This window comes from Myotis myotis, unplaced genomic scaffold (assembly GCF_014108235.1).
Source record: "Myotis myotis isolate mMyoMyo1 unplaced genomic scaffold, mMyoMyo1.p scaffold_m19_p_8, whole genome shotgun sequence".
In the NCBI taxonomy this organism is placed as follows: domain Eukaryota; kingdom Metazoa; phylum Chordata; class Mammalia; order Chiroptera; family Vespertilionidae; genus Myotis; species Myotis myotis.
Window position 1 is genome coordinate 19,287,513 of NW_023416390.1, and position 24,409 is coordinate 19,311,921.

Sequence of the window (24,409 nt, forward strand, 5' to 3'; positions counted from 1 at the left end):
GAAATGGGAGTGAGCATGGCTTGGTACACTAGAAAAACTGAAAAGCCCAGAATGGCTAAATGTTAAAGAGGAAGGGAAGGATGAAAGGGATGAGAATGGAGAAAAGGATGAGGGTGGAAAGTAGGAGCACATACATGGGACCTTGTAGGCCACGTGGCTCTAGTTTTTAGGTCCCTGGCTCTCCCCTAACAAATAAAATGACTTCGTGATTAATTTGTTTTTTGAACCTTGAGTTTATTGATTTTTGAAACAGAAACAGTTGTGCCAAAGCTGGCAAACTTGTACACACACACATACAGCGTGCGTGCGCGCGTCACACACACACACACACACACACACACACACACACACGCAAATGTTACATAAAGCACCTTCCCTGAGGGCCATATAATTTGGCATTATTACGAAGTCAATCAATCTTATAGCCATTGAGATGATTCTGGGTCAGCCGGGTAATTAGCTGAAAATTATCTTCATGTTCATTTTTTCTCCACAGGAATCGTTCCTGCAGAGAGACCCAGAATACGGGGCTTTTGTAAGAGCTTAAAAAACAAACCCACTGGCCTGCCAGCAGCACATGGATTCTCTAGCAGTTTTCAGGATTTGTGTCTGCCCAGCTGACACACCTGTTTTTCCCTGAAGAGAAAGTAGCGTCTTGCTCTGCCTTGTGCCTGCCTATTGTCAAGGCACATCAGGAATACGTCTAAGTTCTGTTTACCACCAGGGCAAACTGCCTTCCTATGACATTCTTGTAGAAAGCCATTGTGGGGGTGGGATTCGGTCTGTTCCCAAGTGTTTGCAGGAATGGAAAATGACATTGTGCCCACTGCTTACTGCCAATGCTAATCTGGCCCTTAGCACATCACAGCAGATTCATTTATTCATGATGATTTTCATTCTGCTATTTGTTGGAAAATTTTTTTTGTTCTCCCAATTCTACCTACCCCAGGCTACCTTATTTTTCTTTTCCACTCTTACTTTTCAACTAATAACCATGCCTTTTAAGGTTTCTTTTTATTGAAAGTAATAAATTAAGACATTCATCTTCAGGTAGTTCTTCTTTGCATAAAAACCACCAGCATATACATTAGCATGCTCACAGCATTGAGTAGATAGGAATTCATTTCAGTAGCAACAACATTCAGTAACCTTAGGAAGATAATTCTCCATGTATAGTTACTTGCTAGTCTTACATAATTGTAACTTTCTATACAATATAACACTTTCAAATGAAGATGTCCTAAGGAAGTGGCATCTTCAAGGGAGTGGTGCCTTCTGCAGTTCTTCCTCAAAATGAAGCCATTGGCTTTGCTGCGATCGGGTTTGCTGGAGACCTCAAGACTACAGCCGGTCATCCTGTGAGTCAACACTTATGGTGGAGCCTTGGATACTGGTATCAACATTTCCATAGGATTTCTGGTCTTTGGCAAAGTTGATGAAAACCTGATTTTTTTTCAAGGGAAATAAAGCCATTAGTGCTTGATAAGCCAAAGGAAGAAATATGGTTCATTCACACACACATACACACTTGGAAGAGCAATTAAAAAAGATTAGATTTTATAGGGGCATGCCCACACACACACATATATATATATATATATATATATATATATATATATATACACTCTTACTAGGAGTCCTTCCTTTAGCTATTCAAATTTAATTAGGGTTTGGAAATAATACCTATATCTACAACTATAATTATGTTTATAATCATAATAGAAATCTAACATATGTAGCTACTTATCTGTACCTGAATGCTCTACATCAATATCTCTATCAAGTATAAACAAGGAGACCAAACCAAACCCTTATCAAATGCTTGTATGGTGATGTTGAGAGAAATGCACTAATTTCAAGAGTTAGTGCACTAAAAAATAAAATTTGTATAGAAATCTCATATTAACATTATTTTCAGCAAGCCAATTATTTAATAGGCAGACATTTATTACTTTGTTTAAAGTTATTAAATCTATTAGTCATCGATTCTTCCAGAAAAAATGGGAGATTATTTCATGCCAGATATGGTGCTGGTAGTTGGTTACAGGTCAAAGGCTAAATATTCTGTGTTAGAAAAGCCATCATTTTCTAAAACCCCATAGAAAATTGTCCATAAAGTGCAGCACCATTTATTGACTCAGGCCCCCATGCCTCACATTCTGACCCATTACAGGGGTAGATGAAATAAAATTTTCTATACATCAGGTTGGTTGAGCCAAATGATTCAAAGGTGATGAAGAATGCACCATGAAGCCTTGGGTTATTGAATATAAATGTAATTAAGACATGATATGAGTAAAACAAGAGTTCTGCCTTTGCCACTTTGGTTGCCCAGAATCTGGCAGACCTAAAAATCTGGCACCAGATTCTCTCCAGATACCCCATATAGTATCAAATTCAGGAAGCCAATCAAGGGAAATGGTATTTAAGAAACCTATCAAGGAGAAAGTAAGGAAAGCAGTTTGTTTTACAGTGAAACTATTGTTTTGTTGCTTTACATATGCACATAACTTGATGGATATAGATGTCTTGTAGAAAGGAAAAAAATCTCCTTTTCTCACCCTGGCCAGTTTGGCTCAGTGGGTAGAGTGTTGGCCTTCGGACCTAAGAGTTCCAGGTTCGATTCTGGTCAAGGGCATGTACCTTGCTTATAGGCTCCTTCCCTGCCCAGGACCTAGTCAGGGGCATGCAGGAGGCAAACCAATCTATGTGTTTCTCTCTGTCTTTCCCTCTCTCTAAAAATCACTGGAAAAATATCCTCGGGTGAGGATTAAAAAAAAAAAATCTTCTTTTCTCTAGTAACAATAGTTAATGCTTTTAACCTTTTTTCCTAACATCCCAAAATCTGGTTAGAAATTAATTAAATTTTTCAGGTGTGAGATTAAATGTTGCTTTAACTAAAGCAAATAGAATGTCACTGAAAGGAAAGGAACACAATGTGTAGTAATTAATGCGATAGTGTGCACAGGGGTCATGGCCTCCATCTTACCTCCTCCAGAGTAGTCTGGCTCACTAAGAAGTTTGTGATATTTAAAGCAGTCTTGTTGGTTTCCAGCAGATCAAAAATGTTTGCTACTCCTCCTGCCGTGACTGGCACATGATACTCAAGCATACTGAGGTGCTGATCCTGTGGGAACCAAAGGAAAAAAATGTATTTTGCAATGTCAGGTAATATTGACTTGACTAGTCATATTTGAGCAAGAGCCAAGAAAAATACTGAAATTTATTCCACTGGAAATGACACTACAGTGTAAATAATGGGTGTGTTTTTGAAACTAACAGCTTGCAAAGATGAGATGGAAAGTTTTATGAATGTCAAAGAGAAAACAAATTAAAAAGCTAATGAAAATTCCAAAGCATTTTACATTAGTGTGCACTTATAAAGTCATCATGGTCTTACCTGCAAAAAAATATTATGGGGTGGTAGTTCAGATGTCAGATTATGCTCTCAGCTCACATAAGCTTTTTCAGAGATAACATTTAGAAATTTCATTTTTTAAATGTCAAAATTCACCTAAAGGGCCAAGGATTCGTTGCTCAATTTATATTGGCTAAAGAGGCTAGATTGCAACAGCATTTCCTAGGAAAACCTCATTCAAATAACACTGTATTTTTTCACACCTGACCCCAAAATTCTCTTCAACTTCTTTATGTTAGTCAATACATAGGATTAGCATCTATTTAGTAATCTATTCTCATTTCCTTGGAGCATCTCTAACACCTGGCTTTTCTGCATATTTAATCAGTTATCATATCCCATTTCCTTTTCATCTAAAACAGCTTTCCAATTTCAACTTTCCTCTCTATTTGCACCATCAGTATAATTAACCTGAGGTTGATCACTCCAGGTCTGAGTTACTGCGACCACCTCTTCAGAAGCCTAGAAACTATTTACACTCACATACTGGCCCAAAGCAGCACGGTAATCTTTTCTAAACACTAGCTTAATCAGGATGCTGTCTTGCTCCAGAACCTACCCCTGGAACTATATGGGTTAAATCAGGGCTGTGCATTTCAGCCTGGCTTTCCAGACTTCCCTTGCTAGAAACCCCTCCTCTCAGCCCTTTGCTCACTGCCCAGCCCCTCTCATTGACTTATTTTCACATCACACCTGTCACTGCAATCAGGATCTTACTTCATTTTACTTCCAATTTGTTGTTCCTGCTATTTCCCTTCTAGATATCTAGAAACCACCAGATGCTTGTAAAGGATGGTCTGTTTAAAAAGAAATAAGACTTTTATCATCACTGCATTTGTCTTGTGTAGCCCCGGTCCTTGAGGAACAGACCAGGGCGAATGTAATCTCATCACTCAGCGAATAAGCACGGACTTCGATCCAGAAATTCACGGAAAGAAAAAGCACTATGACCAACATGATTTGTGCAAGGAACGGGTCCTTCAGTTTTTTAAATTTGATTTTAATTTAGATGATAGAAAATGGGCTTTGATAAGAATTGTAAAAGCTATTATTTCCTGGAGAAGTTAGCTAAAGCTTGGGAGGTTGAGGAAAAGGTATTTTGTAGAGATAAAAGAATTGTTTTTAAAAACATATTCTATTTTGTTCTCTCCTATCACTTCACATTAATATGGTGCCTTACAGAAATGTCTTTGTAGATATTTTATCATTTATTTCTCATGCCAATCTTGTGACGGAGATGCCACTATTGCTATTTTACAAATGAGAAAAATGGGGCTCAGAGACTTTAACTGTCATGCTAGAAATCACACAGGGAGAACCTGACTTCTGCCCAAGACTTCCAATTTCTTTTCATCACTCCACACATGATTTCCCTTTACAACAAGTATTTGCTATAATCATTTTGTTCAAGTTCCTGTACATCAAAGCTGTTATATAATCATAACCTTTTTTCATAAAGTGCATTTAAGTTTGAACTAAGTGAGGTACATAGTTGTATATCTGTAGGGGTCCATCCTGTGGATACATATACTAGTAAGATGGAATTCATTGAATAATGTGGGTTTAAGAACTTGATTCATTGAATAATGTGGAATAAGATGGAATTCATTGAATAATGTGAGTTTAAGAACTTGATTCCAAGTGGTTCTGCTCAAACCTTTGTGGGCTTATCCTTTAATTGCTTCTGGCTGTGCCATTCTGGAATTCTTTTTCTAAACAGAAATAATATCTGTCATCCCTCATTTCCCTAATGTATATATCTGGTAAACTAGTTATGTATACAACTCGGAAAGTAATACGTATGGTCATAAAGCCTTTGTGAGGAAGAAATAAATGAAGGTGTGTGAAAAGATGGCATTACTGTTAATAGCTACAAAAATATAATTTTTGTAATTATACAAAAATGGGTTCTTGAAGATTCTATTTGAATAATAGAATAATTTGAAGTTCCTATTTATTTATGCTAAGTGGGCTTCAGAGTATCTTATATAAATTTAACTAATGAATATGTTAAGATTAACCAATAAAGCTGTGGTCAACTTGAAAAGGGCAAATGTCCACTACGATATTGGACTATCATAACCAGTCAATATAAAAAGGCAGGACAATCTCTTACTTACTTTTAAGTATGTTTTTGGAAAGTGCAGTTGCATGAACCTTGTGAGGGCTTCCATGCTAGCTTTGGTATTCTTCACGTGAACCTTGACAGTAAATCCTCGTCCAAACCTAGAAAGCGAAAGTGCAAAACACAATATAAGTTCCATTTTGCTGAAATAGCTCCCCTGGAATTCTAGATAATGAAACAGGACCCAACCTGACCATTAGAGCCCCTTCTCTTATATAAAGACTGTCATTTTGTCATAAATGTTCAGGGCATGCTGCAAACTGGAAATAGTGAACTGCCACAGTTTTTTAAAATTTATTTCTACCGTTATACAAAGTCAAACTCTTTGGACAAAAGCTGCATTAGAAAAAATATATATAAAATCTTGGCTTTTTTTGGATACCCATGAATTGACAGTTGACATTAATTTCTGGGGTGAAATACTTTCTAATTTAAAGTAAACAAGGTCTTGAGAGGTAAGTCATTGGGAATTTGGTGTCAATGGTAAAGATTAAAGTCATTGGGTTTTAAACAGAGATAAAAGTAGATATACTAGCTAACTGTTAGCACCAAGAGTAGAGTTTATATACAAGTCGAGAACAGCATATAAGGTCTCTTCCATCCTTTTTACTTATCTTGGTTAATACTATCATATAAGAAAGACAGTTGTACAGATAAAGTTATAACATCATGAAGTTTGTATATATATATATATATATATATATATATGTATATATATATATGTACATACACACACACACATATATATCGATTCATATGCACTCTGGCAAATATAAAATATTAATTTCATTTTAATTTGTTAGTATAATATTTAAGCACATTACTCCAATATATTATTGATTAAAAGGTTTTGAATTGAGATAAAAAATGTTAAATTGTTAAATAGCTCACTGGAAGCTTGTGCAAATGAACATATTAAATAAAAGTTTTTGCCTTCCTGTCCCTGTCAAAGTCTAATTTGTTATTTAGTAAACTCCTGAAACTGCCTTTTGAGGTTATATTGGTTGTGGATTAATTTTTTAAAGCTTTTAGGCCTTGTAAGTTGTGGGGTTATTAACTAAAAATACATCCAAGCCTCACTAAGATAATTTAACTTTAAAATGAGGCAATGATTAACTTATCCACTCCAATTCTACTACTCGTTGCAGGGCAGGTGGCGGAGATCGTCCTTGGAGGTGAGCATAGCACCATCAGGTTGATTGCCCTACTCTACATGTTAAACACACATTTGCTCTTCACCTGCTCTTTATATGCTGCAAAGATCCAATGCACTGGAACCTCCCATTCACCATGATGGCCAGCCTGGTACAGAGAGCTTCACATTCTTCCATGCTGAAAGGCAGACAGCACAACCATATCAGAATTCTGGGCACAGAAAGTTAGCTTTCCATTCGTGAACAGAAATTAACTATTTCATTATGGCACTTTAGAAATACGATTTTAGTTCCTTAATATGGCTTTTCCCTTGAAGAACTAAAAAAAAAACTTTTTTAATATCAATTAAATGTCTTCACATAGGGTTTATTACTGCTCCTTCTTAAGCCTGAGGCCAACTCCCTCACTCGGAACACCCTATCAAGCACATTGCTTCTTTCAAACACCCTCAAGCTTTGACTTGAGACCTACATTTCCTAAAAAATGTTCCCCAAATAATACTGAGCTCTTTTCATTATGCTTCAGAGTCCATACTTAGTTGGTTTTTATGGTTTTGTATTTATAACTGCTTAACCTGCATGTGATTACATAGTTTCTAATTTCATAGACCATGATAACTTTATGTAAAAGTTCATGACAATTAAATGATTGGCTCCAGGATAGATGGTATGCTAGGGCAAGGCTAGGATAGAAACAAGTTTCTTGATTATAAACAAATGGAATACTTTCTCTACTACAGTGGGGCCTTGACTTACGAGTGTCCCGACTAACGAGTTTTTCGAGATACGAGCTGTCTCTTGGCCGATTTTTTGCTTTGAGTTGCGAGCTAAAATTCGGGTTACGAGCCAGCTTCAGATACCCCACTGCTAGTTGGCGCAGCGAACGTCACGGTGAATGCCACAACATCAGCCCAGCATCACGTGTCTCACTCGTTCACTGTTGATTTGACATATGAGTAATTTGAGTTACGAGCTCCATCACGGAACGAATTAAACTCGTAAGTCAAGGCCCCACTGTATATGATAAGTACAATAAAAGGGTGAACCTCATGCAAGGTCAACCTCACAAGAAAAACACAGGTGCTCCAGGTGCTTCTTTACTTAACTGATTGGAAGGGTCTACTTTATGGAGGAGGCCTGGGAGCTGCTTCTCAAAGGACCAGTAAGGTTACATCTTGGAGAGACTTTCTGAAAATACCATTTCCAGGGCCCGATGAGAGGAAAGGTCAATGAGTGTCTGTGGAATCACAAGTCACTCAGATAGACTAACAGGAGAGGGTGTTGTAGGGAAAAAAGGGCTAGAAATTTACATAATAAAAGGCCTTGCATAATAAGCCAAAAGATACTGAACTTTATGCAATAGCAACAGGAAGTCATAGTTGAGTTGTGAGGGTCATAAAGCATAAGAAATTTGTTTTTAAAAAGATTGTTTAGGCCCTATCCCAGCTGGATTCTCACTATGTAACCTGCCTGACTTGTTCCTAAGACTATAAACACAAAATACTTTCATCTAATTGTAAACACTAATTATCAGTATATATTACATGGGGATTACATTTTCCCACCCATCTTCCTAGAATCATGCCTACCTATTGACCTGAAAGTTTCTGCACTCAGTTTACCTGTGAGATGTGAGGATGACTGAACATTTATTCTGTACTTCCTCCGAAATGATCTTCCAGAGGTGCCGTTTTGACTTAGGATCCATCCCAGAGCTTGGCTCATCCTTAATAGAAAGTTACAAGAAAAAATTTATCAAATTAATTAATTTTTGATGAGGCTCCTCACATGAATCACTACATCTCACTTGCCTAGAACAAAAATCACTTTGCGAAGTCCTGCGACTAACTTGTTCATACTTAATAGACTTCTTTCTGCAGCTGTCTAAAAGCTCAGGATTAATCATTTAAAATTGACAATCTGTTTTAAAAAGTGTCTCATTGAAGTTGACATCCTGTAACTTTACACTTGGCTCTTATATTTCTTTGGAAAACATTCTGCTTCAATTACTGACAAAGCAGAGTTTTTACATTTGATAGTACATTGTCACATATATATTTGAAGCCAACAGCAATGTGATTGCTACCTTGCTCCTGATAGCAGACGCATGGCTGTGAGTAATAATGTGCCATGTGAAGTGGAAAGAACACAATTTGAGTTTTCAGTTAATACATTTGAGGTATATATATTTATTTAAAAATATTTTATTAATTTTAGAGAGGAAAGGAGAGGGAAAGAGAGATAGAAATATCAAGGATAAGAGAGAATCATTGATTGGCTGCCTCCTGCACGCCCCCTACTGGGGATGGAGCCCACAACTTGAACATGTGTCCTGACCAGGAATCAAACCATGACCTCCTGGTTCATGGGTCCACTCTCAACCACTGAGCCACACCAGCTGGCTTGAGATGTATTTTTACTTTTATGCCATTAATTGAAATTTTATACTTTTTGGGGAAATAAGCATATGATTTTCAGAAACTTCCAAGTGGAAAGATATAAATTATATTTGAAAAGCAAATGTTGTTTCAAAAATTGTCCAGACATAAAATTAGAAATGTAGCAATGGATAACCTAAGCAAGCAATAGTAGGGCAAACAGATGATTAAACAAGTTACAAACAGATGATTAAAAAAACAAATTACAGGTTAAGATTAGGTAAAAATTTTATATATATCATATATATACTAGAGGCCCAGTGCACAAAATTTTGTGAACTCAGGGGGAAGGGGGGTCCCTCAGCCCAGCCTGTGCCCTCTGGCAGTCTGGGACCCCTCGGGAGATAACGCCCTGCTGGCTTAGGCCTGCTCCCGGGTGGCAGAGGGCAGGCCCAATCCCTAGGTGCAGCCCCTGGTCGGGCTCAGAGCAGGGCTGATTGGGGGGTTGGGGCGCCGCCCCCTGTCATGCACAGAGCAGGGTCAATGGGGAGGTTGCGGCGCCACCCCCTGTCATGCACACAGCAGGGCCCAACAGGGGGGTTGGGGCTCTGTACCCTGTCACACACAGAGCAGGGCCCATCAGGGGGTTGGGGAGCTCCCCCCTGTCACTCAGAGAGTAGGGCCGATAGGGGAGTTGGGGCACCTCCCCCTGTCACACACAGAGCAGGGCGGATCAGCGGGTTGGGACGCCGCCCTCTATCACCCACAGAGCAGGGCCCGTGGGGGGGCCGGGGGAGGGGGCATTGTGGCACCGCCCTCTATCACCCACAGAGCAGGGCCAATCAGGGTGTTTGGGTGCTGTCCCCCTGTCATGCTGATCCCGGTGCTGGGAGACATATTACCCTTTTACTATATAGAATAGAGGCCTGGTGCATGGGTGGGGGCCGGCTGGTTTGCCCTGAAGGGTGTCCTGGATCAGGGTGGGGGTCCCCACTGGGGTGCCTGGCCAGTCTGGGTGAGGGGTTGATGGCTGTTTGCAGTTGGTCACACACCCTTCAGGGTGGGGGTCCCCACTGGGGTGCCTGGCCAGTCTGGGTGAGGGGCTGAGGGCTGTTTTCAGGCTGGGGGTGACTAAAGCTCCCAACCGCTCCTTTTTTCCTTTTTTTTTTTTTTATTCTGGGCCAGCTTTAGCTTGAGGCTTGGCTCCAGCTCTTAGGTTTCTGGCCTTTGCTTACAATGTTGCCATCCTGCTGGCTGAAGCCCGGCGGTATTTGTTACAGAGTTTCTTAAACTGCCCGCTCAGAGGCCTGCAGCGGCAGGCGGGGAACGTTGGTTTCCTCTGTCACTGAGGCAACCAAGCCTCATGTTAGTTTCAAGCTGCCTGGCTGCCGGTCGCCATCTTGGCTGACAGTTAATTTGCATATCTCGCTGATTAGCCAATGAAAAGGGTAGCGGTCGTACGCCAATTACCATGTTTCTCTTTTATTAGTGTAGATATGTATATAATGGAAAGTATGTACATATGATCATCAGCGGCTGTTTTTATAGTAGGGGCTTAAATTTAAATTTAGAGAAAGAAATGAGTGATAATTTGGGTAAACAGTAAAGGATATATTGTCACGGCTCCTATTTTTGAAGATGATGGCACATATAGTAAATGCGTATAAAAGAAAATATACTATCTTTCTCTCAAAGCCAATATTTCAGTGAAGCTCATTAATACCTAACATTTGCACAGCACTTTTAACTTTTTGAAGTACTTTACATCTATTATCTCACAGGAATGCCTAAGGATTGTTTTGTCCAATTTAAGGGACACTTACACAATAAAATTCCATTATAAGCATCGATTGGCAGGGATACAACACATTGTAAGCTCTGGTATTACAGAGAGTTGGGCTGCACATCACTCCATCTGGGCAGTTTACATGAACTGATCCTCTGCATGACTTAATCCCTGGAATAATGTGGTGGTTTATAAGTGGATTTTTATTGCATATACTTAAGGCTCTTTTGGAGTATGGATGTCCTTAAATGAAGGGGATTTTCCTAAATAAGGGCAAGCTTATTTCTCTGAAATAAATACTGGGGAGCAGAATGCTATCTTACCCCTGTGTGTATTTTACATTCCCAGGTGTTTAATATTCTAGCTCTGAACGAAAATATTTATATTTCTTGCCTTTGAAAAATTCAGATAAAATAAAATAGCAGGTTATCAATCACATCCCAAGCTAGGTAACTCATGGTTTTCAATAACAAGGAAATAACATTTTAGCACAATACATTGTCTTAAAATGTGTCTTTCCTCCTTTCTAGAAGTTTACAAATATTTTAGTTCACCTCATCCGTTACCAATACAACTGATTTCTCCAGTAACTGGGAATCACATTCTATCATATTCCATTACTGACTCACTTGTATCCCCTGAATTTATTCCAGCTAATTCCCATTCCCACGCCAAGTGTTTCCTCTGAAACTGACTGTGACAGAGCTTCAGACAAAAACATATTTGAGGGCAACTGTCATGGCAACAAATTATTTGCTGATATACTATCAGCAATGAAGTGCTTTTGCAAAGCACTTTACCCAGTGGTCGGCAAACTGCGGCTCTCGAGCCACATGCGGCTCTTTGGACCCTTGAGTGCGGCTCTTCCTAAGCCTTAGGAGGACCCTAATTAAGTTAATAACAATGTACCTACCTATATAGTTTAAGTTTAAAAAATCTGGCTCTCAAAAGAAATTTCAATCGTTGTACTGTTGATATTTGGCTCTGTTGACTAATGAGTTTGCCGACCACTGACCTATACTATCCTTTCATGAGATAGTATAGGTAAAGTGCTTTGCAAAATAACCAGCACGCAGTGTGCACTTCACAAATGTTAATTCCCATAATGAGAATGAAATGTGACACCCAATTGGAAATGTGGTTCTAATTGTTCAGTAGCCTTTTAAAAAATATTTGTTTTTATTGATTTCAGAGAGTGGGGAGAGAGACAGAGAGAGAGAGAGAGAGAAAGAGAGAGAGAGAGAGAGAGAATGAATGAGAATCATCAACTGGCTGCCTCCTGCACATCCCCCCACTGGGGTTCCAGCCCACGACACAGTCATGTGGCATGTGCCCTAACTGGGAATCGAACTGTGACCTCCTGGTTCATGGGTGAAGCTCAACCACTGAGCCACACCAGCCAGGCTGCAGTAGCCTTTTCATGGCTTCTCTTACCAACAGTAGGATGGACGGCTTCCCGATCAAGGCCAGTGCGGTGGATAGTTTTCTTTTTGTGCCGTAACTGCATCGAGACGTAGCCCTGTCCTTGTAAGGCACCAGGTGAAGTCTGCGCAGGAGTTTATGAACAGTCTACGGGAGGAAAAGAGAGTTAGGTTGAACTTCTACCAAAACCCTTAAAGCACTGAACAAAGAAACATAAAAGTTGTTTGTGAAAAGAGCATTTTACAGTGAGGAAATATATACCTGAAAAATTCAAACATTTAAACTGAACATAGATTTTATTTTTATTTTCAAAAGGTCCACTTGAAATTAATAGTTATTTAAAAGATAAAAGTGATTCTGGGGAGGCTCATTTCCAAGTGGGATTCCCCCTCCCCCCCAAAGGTGTGGCATGTATGTGTGTGTGTTTGCATTTGCAACTGCAGATTATTCTTGCTGCTACATTAACACAGGGTTTCCTTGTTAAGCTTAAAAGAGCTAAAACAGAATTCAGCCTTTTCAAGGCAGGTTTCTCATTGATGTCTTCATGGTTTTATCTTTCTTCTTACTGAGAGGTGAGTTGTCAGAAAGGCTTTAAGACTTTTTAAAATGACCTGGTATCAAAATTTTATCACATTAACTGAGGAATCATGAGTGCTTGTGGCTATTTTTGTACTTAAATAGCCCTGGCAAACAGTAGATTTCTAGGAGGATTTCAACAGATCCCTGGGGTTGCAAAAACAGAGGAAACTGCCCTGAGGGGTAACCATTCCATTCAAAGGCAAATAATTGTAGTGAAGAACAAAACCACATTTGAAAATTCAAATGGGAAACTATTCTATTTTACTTGGGCATTTTGTAGGTAATTCCATTTTGTATCTGGACATTAAAGGATGTTCAGGCATCACCAATCAATGCTCCACCCACAGCCTAGGCCAGTGTGATCCTTTTTTTGGTAGCTCTTTATTTTTGTTTGTTTTTTGTTTGTTTGTTTGTTTTTAATTGCTTAAATTATTACAAAGCGTATTGCATATGTCTCCTTTTTTCGATAGCTCTTAAAAAGTATCTGAAAGCCTGACCAGCATGACTCAGTAATTGAGCATCCACCTATGAACCAGGAGGTCACAGTTCCATTCCCGGTCAGGGCACATGCCCAGGTTGTAGGGCCGATCTCCAGTAAGGGGCGTGCAGGAACCAGCCAATAAATGATTAGCTCTCACCATTGATGTTTCTATCTCTCTCTCCCTCTCCCTTCCTCTCTGAAATCAATAAAAATATATTTTAAAAAATAACTGAACAAAAACTAACTGAGGAGCTGCTAAAGCTGAGTTCACAGGTGTGTATATGATATATGCAATCAAGCTAATATGTATCCACTATCATTGTCAGGACGAAATGTCTTAGTTTTGTAGATATCAACTTGGTCTTGAGGGGATGGGGGGTGGAAACAGAAACAATATGGTTTTCAAATGATCTAGTTTGTCACACTTATACTCACTTCTTTAATATCCTTTTCTGGAATTCCATGTATCCTGGCATAGAAATACAAATGCTCTTCCACTGTTACCAGGTCATCTAAGGCATCTTCCTGAGGACAGTAGCCAACTAGTGAGCTGTGAGAGTCTACATGAGCCAGAGATCTGAATTGGGAGAATCAAAGTCACAGATCAGTTTCAAAACTTAGTTCCCTCTCCATCCCCAAATGTTGGGAAGGCAGTTCTCTTTTAGTCATGGTGATAAGTGGTTCTGATAAAAAGAGGAAAAAGAATCCTACCGTCAGTTACACTTAAAGTTTAAAACTTTCCACTTGCTTGAATAGCCATTCCCCCTACACACACCTGAGGATTTAATTCCATAACCATAAAAGAACATAAAGAACCTGCTTTAATTCTTTTTTCATTCAATTACATAGTGCTTAGTATATTAAAGCACTTGTTTTTCATACCCAGTCTTATTTCTAATCAGAATGTGTCCACTTGAAGGAATTATGTCTCCAGTCAGCATTTTGAAGATAGTGGTCTTTCCTGCTCCATTCACCCCAAGAAGGCCAAAGCACTGGTTAGCGGGAGAAAAAAAAGAAAATATTTAAACCTTAATTAAAACCAAAGACATGTTACTATTGTATCTCTTTCCTCCTTTTCCTTGGGTAAAATAAATTACCAAGAAAAATAAATCACTGGAATTATTCATGCATATTGTAGTGCTTTATTGGCATTTGATAAAACTTTCTATTTTAAAACAACTGGGTAATAAATTGGCAGTTACATAATAGTCACTGGATGTAAAGTACAGCATAGGGAGTACAGTTAATAATATTGCAATAACTATGTATGGTGCCAGATGGGGACTAGATTTATCGTGGTGCTCAGTTAGGTATATAAATGTCTAATCACTGAGTTGTACACTTGAAACTAATATAATATTGTATGTCCACCATAACTGAAAAATAAAAATTCCTAAAACAAATGGGTACTTATGTATCTTTTTCCTCTCTTCCCTTTAACTACATTTGAACATTTGTAAATATATATGACTTGTTCTATATATATCATAGCACACCTCTGTGTGACATGAAAAAATACCTGAGTAAGATATGCTAACCTGACAAACTGATTGTATTTATAGATTTCACATTTTTTCACACAAACTGTAATCAAAGCTTTACTGAATAAGCTGCTGAAGCAGAAATTTCTTTACACTGTCGAATATATTTGATACATTTACTTTGCAGCTCTGCTCAGAAACTAAGGGATATGCCCACCTTGTCTTTCTCCTTTGAAAGCTGCCTTAATATTGCTCTGTGAAACAGCAAGAATAAATATGGATGCAGTCCCAGGACCTCACTTCTGACAACTGGTTTCTTTATGCTCTTTATTGAAGGGGCCTGGAAACTAAACATTGAGGAGAACACCCTACACAGGCTTCTTGACTGACAGCCCACCCCAGGGAGGAGAGTAGCTTGGGAAGGGGCTCAGGACTTGGCATGTGATGAATCCTCCCTATCAAGATGGAAGACATATAGGTAAGTCACACATGGGTCTATAAGTAAATTTTATATATAGAATCCATCAAATGACTCAGAGGTTGACTTACATACTTTTAGAAAAAAAAAATGAAGGAAAGATAAAGATTTGAATTTGTCACTTATCAAACCAACATTAAGGAGAGTTAGAAACAAAATACTGTTTCTTACCTCCCCAGCAGGTATCCCAATGCTGATGTTGTTTACAGCTATAATCTTTTTGTGGATAAGTTGGTAGGACTTGGTGAGACGATGGAGTTGGACCAGGTCAAATTCGCCTGCACCATTCTCAACTCTTAATCTCTCAGTCCGCACATCTTCATCTTCATCTATTGTCTCAATTACAGGTGAAGAATTAAATTTTCTGAAGAAGAGTCTGAAAAATGAGCCCAATAATTTGCATCAATGATTCTGAAATGGCACCATTCAATTTTGACATGTTTTAATGGGTTCTTGCTTCACTAAAAGTGTGCTATCATATACCAGGTTTGTTTTAAATTTGTTATGCAATTTGCTACTCAAATAACTTAAAAATTAGTATGACTGCGCTTCACCATATTTGCTATGATATTTGGAAAACAGGTTTTGCTTTCCATGACTTGAATGCCCACAGATTCACTGTTACAATCGGATTTCTAATTTTAGTAATAAGGAGATCAGTTTGGGTTTGAAAGTTACTTCCTAACAGAGACCAGAATCATTAATGAGAATCAACACTCACAATTGCACAATCAGTGATCACCTTTTTAAAATTCTCTCTATTTCTTCTTTTATCATCAATAATATGAATGGTATTTCTATAGTCTTTTTACTATGAATGTCTTACTTAGGATCTATCCAGTATGTTAAGGTCAACCATAAAAGCTCAGTAAGTCTCAAATCCCAAATCCACATCAGTATCTTGCTTAACAAACACCAAAGCAAATCAAACAAAACAAAGTTAAAAACCCAACAAATCAGTTTAGTTTTCCTCCTGATGTCTCTGTGTCTTTTAATGATATCCCCAGAGATCACAACTGTTTTCTTTGAATCTTCTCCATTCCAAAATCCACTCATGCAGTCAGTCTGCTAGCATTGGAAATGCCTTATAATATCCAGTCATTGTCATTGATCATTTTCTGTCTATTTCTATTACCATCATGGGCTTTCACCCTTTCTCACTTAGATTTTTCCAGGAAACTCAAATTACTCCAGTGTCTCTGACTCGTCCATACCAATCAGCACTATCTCAACAAAATCACACCTCCTGAGACACTATTTGATCATGCTGCTCTCTGCTCAAAAGCCTTTAATGGACTACTGTTGGTTTGTTGAACAAAGTCCAAACCACATATCTCTAACCAAGCATTCAATAAACTCCATAATCTTCCAACCACATACTCTAACTCCTACTATTTCATTGCATTTATTCTGTTTTAAACAAATAGTTACTCATTTCTCAGATATGTCCCAAGATTTTTTTCTCCATCTTTGCTCTTGTCATTTCTTTCATTATTATTGTTTTATTTTCTCATAGGTGATATGTGCACATCAAGTATTAAAATGGTGCTGAGAATATATAGTGAAAAGTAAATGTTCTTCAACCATATACAGTTCATTTCAGCACAGGCGCATATAATTATATAGTCTATGCATGTGTTTATATAAATAACATATTTCCTGTCTAACCCAAATGGTAATATACTTTACTTAGTGTTCTAAACCCTGCATTTTTCACTTAATAAATATTAGAAGTAATCCAAAATATTACACAGGTAACTGTGTCATTCTGTCTAATGGTTGCATGGTATTTAATTTATGAATACATGTATATAATTTATTTAACTAGTCCCTAAATAAAGTTAGGTTATTTCATTCTTTGGCTATTAGAAATAGGTTGCTATGATGAATAATTTTATATATACATTAGTCCACATATTTGTGACCATATCTGTAGAAAAATTCCTAGAAATGGACTTGTTGGGTTAATGGTAGGTGCATTTATGAATCTGTCCTCAATTTTATTTTCCTAAATCTCTAGCTAATATGACACCTAGTCACCATTTTTCAAAAAGTTGCCCCAAATGCATTGTTAACATGCTACATAATCAATCTTCTTTCCCCACTTCTATTTTTTCTAACTCAAACAACATAAACAGACTACATCTTTTGTTTATGTACATATTTTCTCTCCATTGCTCAATCTTAATTTCTTTATAGCTCACAATTGTACTTAATGTTACTCTCTAGTGTACAGCAATAATTGCATAGTAACATTCTATAACTATTTACTGAATGAAATGAATGGTGAATTATGCTACAATTTTTGAAAAGGTTTTTTGAGCAAAACATTTCCATACTAATGGAAAAGCTTAGACATATTGACCCGTCCCTGAATATTTTGAATTGCGTCCCATCCTGGATGTCACACACTATGTTTTCATCGTATTTACCTGAATTGTTTTATTAGCCATTCATTGATTAAGAGTCGCAAGAAAAAGAACATGGTGCCCTGAGCAACCAAAGCCACGAACATTGCACCTAGTTTATCCATCTCAAAGGTTTCACTTGGGTATTCCACACCGTATGCTTTTAAGAAGTCCAGGACCGACTGTTGCTGAGAAAGTTCAATCAATCCGTAGCCAAAACAGAATTGTGGGAATATCAGGAAAATGCGCTTGAGGGTTTCAGAAATAAGTTCTAAAGTCTGAAATAAGATAAATAAAAGTGAAGCTTAGTGTTAAACTTCCAACAAATTGACAAAAATTTAAAGTGAGATGTAGACAAATATTGGAACCCGAGAAGCTTATCTAGATTGGCAATTAATTTCATATGTATGCTGAATTTGCATATAGGTATTTACTGTAACCAAATGGTGGAGATTCATACTAAAATTCAAGCAGAGCCAGTGTGGCTCAGTGGTTGAATACTGACCAATGAACCAGGAAGTCACAGTTCAATTCCTGTTGGGGCACATGCCCAGGTTGCGGGTTCAATCCCTAGTATGGGGCATGTAAGAGGCGTCTACCAATGCTTCTCTCTCACCATTGATGTTTCTATCTCTCTCCCCCTCTCTGAAATCAATAAAAAGATATTTAAATATATGTATATTAAAATACAGGCAGAAAAGATTATATTTTTCTTGAGATGATCTAAGATGTTGGGCCAAACCCTGGAGACAGAATCACTTCTAGACCTGCCTTAGATTTTAGGAATGTAGGAATAGCCAAAGTGTTGGGGTCTGACTCAGGGTATCAGCAGGTGCCTGAGTGAAAGTACACTACAGCTTCAGAACCTAAGGTAATTTCTAATTGAAGAGGGACTAAAATGGCGAAATAAGATGGATGGAGATAGACGACCTATCTTAACGAGAAGCAAATGGCTCATTTTCGCATTATTCACACTTGAGGCCAGCCATGCTCCTCATGAATTTTCTTCTTCTTCCTGGAGTGTGCTTGTTTTTTCCTCAGTTCACTCTATTTCCTCTCTATTCTTTCCTGTTCAATTGCCTGGCACTGTTAGTGCTTCCCTTCCAACTAATCATAATTGTCGGCTCTCAATGCAAAGTGATGCTTACAGTGAAGTAGGCTCCAACCCATGATCAAAGGGGAATGAGTTGGTATTTTTTCCATAAATGTTGAAGTGAATCTCAACATACAATCATATGACTAAGCCACTGTCCTTGTCACTACCATATCATAAAAATTTGTTAATAAGTGAAAAGTTTAACTGACCAATTGGTTGCATGATTCTTGTAGTGCGGTACCGTAGACCTGATTTCACTCTATCACCCAACTCGAGCCCTATCATATGTCAATAGTGTTGTTGCTGGGTAAGTGCAATTATAGTTATTAACCGAGATGGGCCTAAAAAGAATTTTTAAAGGCTGTAGTTTCTCCTCTACTAAATGTAACAGAATCTAATGAAATGTCTCTTTTCTACTCAGGTAATGCAAATTACAAAAAATTTTTCCACCTTGGGCTTGTTGAAGTATATGAGGTATCCAGTGAAGTTTAGCAGATTATTAAAAGATCTTACCGGATCGTTAAGCTTTTCCTTGGACAGAAAGTATACCACCGACAAGGAAACAATGGAATTGATGCCAAAGAAAAGGTTGATGCAGACGTAAGTGATGAAAGCCATTCCTGTTTCATGGAAGATTCCAGCCAGCAAATACATCCAAGAAAATGTGGCATACCTATATGTTAATAATTAAGAATTAAAATCATGCCTTCATTATTCTCCCTATTAAACACATACATGTATACATACATAGATGAGTTCCAAAGTGAAAATAAACATTAGGAATGAATTTCCAAGCCACATAGCTAAATCTCTTCTTTTTATAATTCTTCTCTTTAGCAACAACAATAGAAATCCAAGGGAAGTTTTTAAAATGACAGTAAGAATCTTCTCTTTTAAGGAATCTTGAGCAGTCCTACATCATTACAATTTTAAATTAATTCCTCCTAGAAATGGTATTATACTACCTAAGCAAGATCTTTTTCTTCTTCTTGAAAATATGGATTTAATCAATGTAAATCTTACAATTTAAAGCTGAGGAAAAATAATGGTATCATTATAAGCAAGCTAATCAGACCAGGGTATGCTTAGAGCTGGCTGTCTTATTTTGAGCAAATACTTGAACAACCTTTGGGGTAATGAAGTAGAACTAGAGACAAAGAGATCCTTCACCAGCTGCAATTGCTAACTGAATGGATAGTGCTCGTGCATTCAGGGAAGAAAGAATTGCTACTCTAAGTATTGATTGTATCAATCTGTATTACCCTAATATAGAAACAATATTATGTGTGTGGTTTAGACATCTATAAAAATATAAATAAAATAAATATACCTTAATGCTATATATGCTCAACATTTGTTAATACATAAATCCATACATGCATATACATTTTTCTGGTCATTCTAAAGCCTCCCCTTTTATGTAAATTAAATTGCATATGTAAATTGCTAAGCATGGCACTTGGTACCTAGTAAATGCTCATTAATGGCAGGTAATTCTATTAATAACAACAACATTCACATTCAGATGTATTGTACTTTACAAACTACAAGCATAATGTGTTGTTAGTCATCACTCATGGCTAATGAAACCCCAAGGCAATTGTAAATTAAATAATGAAATTTAGGCTCTGTTTGTGCATAGGAGATTTTTATTCTGTTAATTCTTTCACTGCGGCTTACCCAAATAGCAGGAGTAGGAGAGATACAGCACCTAGGTTGCTCCCATTGTAGAAAGCAGGTAACTTGAAAATTGCAATGACACCAATTGAAAACGCTACGGGCACCAAGTAAAAGACCTATGGGAATAGGTAAAATAATGTTTAACATGTGACAAGTGTTTTTAAAGAAAAATTAATAGCCCATATAGTTTAAAACTATAACAAGTTGACCTAGAAATGTTTAAAGAAACCAATTTTTATTGATGTTCCTGCTGCTGGTAACGTTCAGCTTATTTTACATTGATTTCACTCTAAAAATTGTCTCCTGAAACATGAGGTCAAGCCAGCCTTCATCTATATAAATACACATGGAGCCCCTAGTGTTTCTGCCTCCAGGCCTTGAGACTGGATGATTCGGTGCCAGAAGCTCAGTGAGAAAGATAAGACAGCCAGGCATCCGATCCTGGCATTAGATTCAGTCCTCTAAGTATTGATTTCATTTTGAAGACTAGAACTCTCTCAGATGGTTGATTTCTAAGGCTTGGTTATCAGTGTGAGCCAGTCTGTGCCAAACAGCAGAGCAGTGGGGCCTACACATTCTTGGAATCACAGGTATATGAACAAAGAACACAAGGTTTTACTGACAAGTACAAATATGAAATGTTGAGAGTTTACAGCAAGATGCACACAATAAAAGAGATGGCATTTTAATTTGGGGGGAGGGTAGGTGAGAATCTCCTAAATTGAAGTGAACACCAGATTTAGAACAACAGAATCTGAATAGTTAGCAGCCCTTCGCAGAAGTGTATACTTTTAAGCTTTCTTAACATTAAAGCTCCTATTAAATCCAGAGGAGTCATTACTGTTCTTTTAGATTTGACTTCTACAACAAAAGCATTTCAGACCTCACTAAATACATTCACAAAATAGATATGCAGTTAATTACTCTCCAATCCTTTAAACCAATGATCTCTACAGCAACCCAGACAATTTCACCATAATCACCAGGCAAAGCAAGCCCATCCTGGGCTTTTGGCCAATCCAGGCACATTTGGAGTCAAGAAAAACCATCCGAACTTTGAGATCACTTTATGCAAATGAGAGGGCTAGCAATAAAATGCATCCTTTATTGTTCCTACTAATCTTCTCCAATGTGTCATTCTGCCTGGGCTGCTACTTTGAAATGTCCAGTATTTGTTGATTAAATTGTATAAGCTTGATTTTTGGTACCATTGGGCAAGGTTGTTCTGCAAAGCTTCTGTTTCTTCGCAGTCATGGCCCTCGAACTTCAGTGTGCATAAATTAACTTGAAGGATTTTGCTAACACTTGGTATTTCCCAGGCTCCATTTCCAAGATAGGGATAGAATGGGTCTGGAGTGGGGCCCTGGAATGGGTGGTCCTCAGACCACCGAGATGAGGGCAGGTGGATTTCTCTGGGACCATGGAATAAATGTAGCTCTAGCGATCACCCAACCACTGGATGACTTGCAAGCTGGATGCAAAGCATTTTTTCTTAATTTGCTTATTTTAGGGTAATAATATGAACAAAATAGCATCAGTAAATTTCAAATTTAAAACTGATGTCTTCTACTAAAATCAACCCTGTCTTCCCAAGAATACACAAATTACTCACCATGTCATATATGAAATTTGTTACCCAGTAGCATGTCACACCGATGCCTGAAATGTGCTGCAACTGCTTGGCTTTGGTCTGATGCTCCCTTACAACATAGGTGACAAAGCTGGCGGTAGTGACAGAGTAGCCCATCAGGATGGAGAGGGCCACTAAGACATCGATGAGGCTGCTCATTCTGTAGTGAGCAATAGCAGAAGAAAGCACACGTACATTTTGAATCTCTTTTCCTTTCAGAAAGATTCATGACTAAAATCATCAACAAAACAGTACAGGAGTTGGCTGTGACATAAATAAGTCTTCCTGCAAGGCATCCAGATAATACCTTCTACATGATTCGGCTGTGACCCTGGAATAAATGTAGCTCTAGCGCATCTGAATTGACTGGGGATATTTGATAGAAAACCTCAGTCTCCAAGGGTTACGGGGTGTATCAAGAGATATATAGTTCTTGGGCATAGAAATAGGGCTTAAATGCTATGCAGGGAAATTGAAATGATGAAGCACTTATGCACCTGACTTACAAAAGCAACAGATTCTATAAATCTACAGTCAACACGCGCTACATGGCAACCCCACTGTACACTCTTTCAGAAACTTCCTTTTGTCCCAGGCGGTGACTTATATTACCAGCTTTTCTAGACTGACATTCATGCAGATACAACTGTGATTTCCAATTATAGTACTCAGTGAAAAGACTTGTTTAGGCCAAGGAGGAAGTAGTCATGCCATATATATGCACTTACGTGGCTTGTTCTTGGTCTTGCACGCCTGGATAAGGGTGACTATACATGATGATGGCTTAAAGAAGAGACAGTTCTTTTAGTAGGTATTCAGTTCATCAGAAATATCAATTTTTAGAGAATAAGGCACAATACTTTTCTCCTTATGCTATGATCTAAAGAATTTTACTTTAGGGATACTCTTTTAAAGGAAAATTATTTTCTTCCAATCTCATCAATGACATACAAGTGGACATAAAAAGAAAAAAGTTTTTAGATCATGTATGGAATTTTGAGGGAAGGGGCTTACATTTCTTATATAGCATTTGCCTCCCTATTATATTTAATTAAGGGTTTTTCTATTTGCTCCTCTTTGCTGTACTTCAGAAATTATTGGCATATAAAGAAGCAACTCAAAGGGAGATGAATCATATGAGGATCTCCTGAAGAACAGACACTTACCACCCCCTTTCTTCTTCATCATGCTATTGGCTGTGGTGTGGAAATATTGTACTTGAGAGGATAGATCCCTCCTTCTCTTTATTTCTAAGATGCCTGTTGTTCTGGAATTCTACCAGAGTAGGGCTTGGAGCCTCAGCCATCCCTTCAGGGATTTTCATGGGGACATAAAAATCAAGGAAGACTCAGGGAAACTAGCTGGCTTCAGAAAAGTAGTCACTTAATTCCAATATGATCCTACATTATTGGGTTCTCCCACAGTTGGTTTCACTTTTGGAGCTAGAAGCAAAGTTTTTTTCCCCTCTTCCTTAGAAGATGTTGGCTAGCCAGAGTCAAAATGGGCTGCCAACAGATTCCTAAAGGACCACATTGTGAAGGTAAGGTCTACACTGCCTGAGTAACTTTGGAACAGAATGGTAGAAACTAGAAGGAAGATATCTCCTAAACACATGTTCCTAGAATCATTAGCTGAGGTAGGACTTTCTCACTTACTTCTCATATAGCGTGTGTTCATTATATTAGTATATTAAGGTCCCATTCACAGCACCCAAATATTATAGAATTATTCTAAAGTTATATTCTCTTAATTAGCTTAAATTCATCATTGTTATTAAGTAGAATGCGACATGCTTTGAAATTAAATTCTGAAATTTTATATAGTAAAGAAAAAAGTATGTAGTTGAAGTAAAACAGAGATACTAACAACAATAACCAGTTTTGTCTAGAACTTTAATCACATCATTGGGGGAATAAAGTTTTCTTATTTATTTTGTGTGCGTGCGTGTGTGTGTGTGTGTGTGTGTGTGTGTAAACTAATGGGCTTTCTTTTTACTGAGATTCAATTTTCCTTGGGAACCTACATAAAACTAATTGTTAAATTATCATATAGGCAGGGGAAAACCTTTTTTAAAAAATTTCTGCTTTGTGTTTCAGAATCAAAAAGTACTCTAGAGGAATCTTTTCAAATACATTTAGCCCACTATAAAAAATGGCGCTGAACCAACTGTTTTCATGCATATCCTTAGCTGAAAGGTCAAGTAAATGTGTCAGGGTTAGGGGTCTATACCAAAATCTACTTTGGGGTTCTATAGCATCCAGCACAATGTTTTGAGTACAGCAATTAGTCAATA

General features: G+C 37.9%; 1 protein-coding gene across 6 annotated transcripts in view; it reads right to left on the reverse strand.

Moving 5' to 3' along the window:
• Positions 1-209: 209 nt before the first annotated feature.
• The window catches only part of ABCA12 (ATP binding cassette subfamily A member 12), a 176,191-nt gene continuing 151,991 nt past the window's right edge, over positions 210-24,409 (reverse strand). For 3 of the 6 annotated variants that reach the window (XM_036319524.1, XM_036319528.1, XM_036319529.1), the window contains 14 exons: positions 22,845-22,899; positions 22,099-22,276; positions 20,487-20,602; positions 19,320-19,479; positions 17,735-17,988; positions 15,474-15,678; positions 14,226-14,335; positions 13,779-13,920; positions 12,296-12,430; positions 8,320-8,423; positions 6,783-6,875; positions 5,539-5,644; positions 2,990-3,127; positions 210-1,443 (listed from right to left, as the gene is read on the reverse strand). In XM_036319524.1, coding sequence (XP_036175417.1) covers positions 1,342-1,443; positions 2,990-3,127; positions 5,539-5,644; positions 6,783-6,875; positions 8,320-8,423; positions 12,296-12,430; positions 13,779-13,920; positions 14,226-14,335; positions 15,474-15,678; positions 17,735-17,988; positions 19,320-19,479; positions 20,487-20,602; positions 22,099-22,276; positions 22,845-22,899 — 1,898 coding nt within the window. In that variant the 3' untranslated portion in view covers positions 210-1,341. The remainder of the gene's footprint in view (positions 1,444-2,989; positions 3,128-5,538; positions 5,645-6,782; positions 6,876-8,319; positions 8,424-12,295; positions 12,431-13,778; positions 13,921-14,225; positions 14,336-15,473; positions 15,679-17,734; positions 17,989-19,319; positions 19,480-20,486; positions 20,603-22,098; positions 22,277-22,844; positions 22,900-24,409) is intronic. The other 3 variants (XM_036319526.1, XM_036319525.1, XM_036319527.1) reach the window with 3 other exon arrangements.